The sequence below is a fragment of the Mandrillus leucophaeus genome, unplaced genomic scaffold (assembly GCF_000951045.1).
Source record: "Mandrillus leucophaeus isolate KB7577 unplaced genomic scaffold, Mleu.le_1.0 Scaffold78, whole genome shotgun sequence".
Classification (NCBI taxonomy): domain Eukaryota; kingdom Metazoa; phylum Chordata; class Mammalia; order Primates; family Cercopithecidae; genus Mandrillus; species Mandrillus leucophaeus.
The window spans coordinates 1,974,089-1,975,986 of NW_012108474.1; the positions used below are offsets into that span (position 1 = coordinate 1,974,089).

A 1,898-nucleotide genomic window follows, 5' to 3' on the forward strand; every position below is an offset into this window, starting at 1 on the left:
TCGGGAGGCTGAGGCAGGAGAATGGCGTGAACCCGGGAGGCGGAGCTTGCAGTGAGCCGAGATCGCGCCACTGGACTGCAGCCTGGGCAACAGAGCGAGACTCCGTCTCAAAAAAAAAAAAAAAGAAAGAACAAAAAGAAGGCCCAGCTGGTATTTGTGCTTCTTCCGGTGCAATTTCTTGATAATACTCCCCAGTTTTCTACTCTGTAAAAACAAGGTGTTAACAGCTCCCTCTCTGGGCTCCTGTAGGAACTACACTCAGGGCATCAATGCCTGGCCAGAGGCCTGGCCACACCTGGGGCCTCACCGGCCCGTCTGCTCCTCAGACCTTTCATGAGCTGCTTTTATTTTGCAAAGTGTTTGGTTTTCACTTGGTTTGATAATAATTTTGTCCTGAAACTTATGGCATAAGGTTAAGATTCCAAACCTAGACCATTCTCGCTGCCTTTTTATTTAGGGACTAGGAGCAAGACTGTGTTGCTGGTTATCCCAGTAACGATGGTGTCCTGAGCTGAGTTGCAACTGAGATGCAGAAAAGTAGGCTCAGCCTTGTTCTGAGGCGTGGAGTTGAGAGGAGTCAGACGGCTCCATTGCAAACAGGACTGGCTGCATGCTCATGGATCCCAGTGCATAAATGGAAACACAGGGCTCCGTGTTCAAAAATGAGCAAACATTTCAAGATGGCAGCAGCCAAGCCAAGCATGGAGCTTTCTGAGTGCAGGGTCTTGCATTGCTGCCCGCGTCTCGTGCAGCCGTGAAGACGGCCGTGATTGGAAACAACAGGCTCCCTTCACAGCAAATCCTCCCTGGACAGGAGAGTGCTGGCATGTCGTGGGGTTGTGAGCACCGCCGGAGGGAGAGGAGGGTGCGATCATGCAGTCCTGGAGGGCTCTCCCCCCCTGCTCCCATGGCTCCTCACTGTGCCTGAAGAGGGTGGTGGCCACAGCTGTGTGGCGGGAATCCTCCATTCCGGCCTGGCCACTGGCCAGCTTGTGGCCTTGGGGACATCTTTGGCCCCTGGGCCCTCTAAGCCTGCGGTCCTTCAAGTGAAAGGCGGCTGCTCCTCACTCACTTATGATGCCTGCTCTTTCCCTCCCTTCCATGCACAGAAATTCATTGAGTTTGAAGATGCTCTGGAGCAAGAGAAGAAAGAGCTGCAAATCCAGGTGGAGCACTACGAGTTCCAGACGCGCCAGCTGGAGCTGAAGGCCAAGAACTATGCCGATCAGAGTAAGTGGCTGGCGGGAGCCTGGGGGTGCACCTGATGGGCGCTGCCCTGGGACGGCTCTGGCTGGGGAGGACGTGGGGTGCCTTCCACACAAGGGGACGAGAGGAAGCCCAGTGCGAGCCTCAGCTATGTATTCCAGCTCTTTGCACTGCTGCCTGTTTCTGTAATGGGCCCCAAATTGTGTGTGGACATAAGCAAATAAGGTCCCTGTGGCCCCAGAGCACTTTTGCTTCAGAGTGGATTCTGACCCCCAGATCACAAGTCTGAGGTCCTGAAGGTCCTTCCTGCACCTTTTGAACAGAGCTCCTGCAGCCCTGGGTCCCCACCTCTTCGCACTGCTGAGGAGTGACGGCTTCTTCTCAGGCAGGAGGATGGGCCCGATGGTGTAGCCCCACTGGAGTGACAGCACCTAGGTGGGGGCACAGCTGATCAGGGTGTCTGTCCCCTGCAAGGCGAAGTGGCAAGAGGGGTTTATTATTATTATTATAGGAACAATTGGTTTACTTATCTTTAAAAGTCTTTGCTTCAACTCTACTGTCAATGTTACAGGCCAGGCATGACGGCATGCGCCTATGGTCTCAACTGGGCTGACATTGAGGCTGCAGTGTGGGCACAGAGAGACTCCATCTCTTAAAAAAAAAAAAAAAAAAAAAAAAAAAAGGGGCTGGGC

General features: G+C 53.5%; 1 protein-coding gene across 1 annotated transcript in view; it reads left to right on the forward strand.

Annotated features, from left to right (window-relative positions):
• MAPK8IP3 (mitogen-activated protein kinase 8 interacting protein 3) overlaps window positions 1-1,898 on the forward strand; it is a 61,145-nt gene that overhangs the window by 12,198 nt on the left and 47,049 nt on the right. Inside the window, exon 2 of the mRNA XM_011967029.1 lies at window positions 1,110-1,230. Coding sequence (XP_011822419.1) covers window positions 1,110-1,230 — 121 coding nt within the window. The remainder of the gene's footprint in view (window positions 1-1,109; window positions 1,231-1,898) is intronic.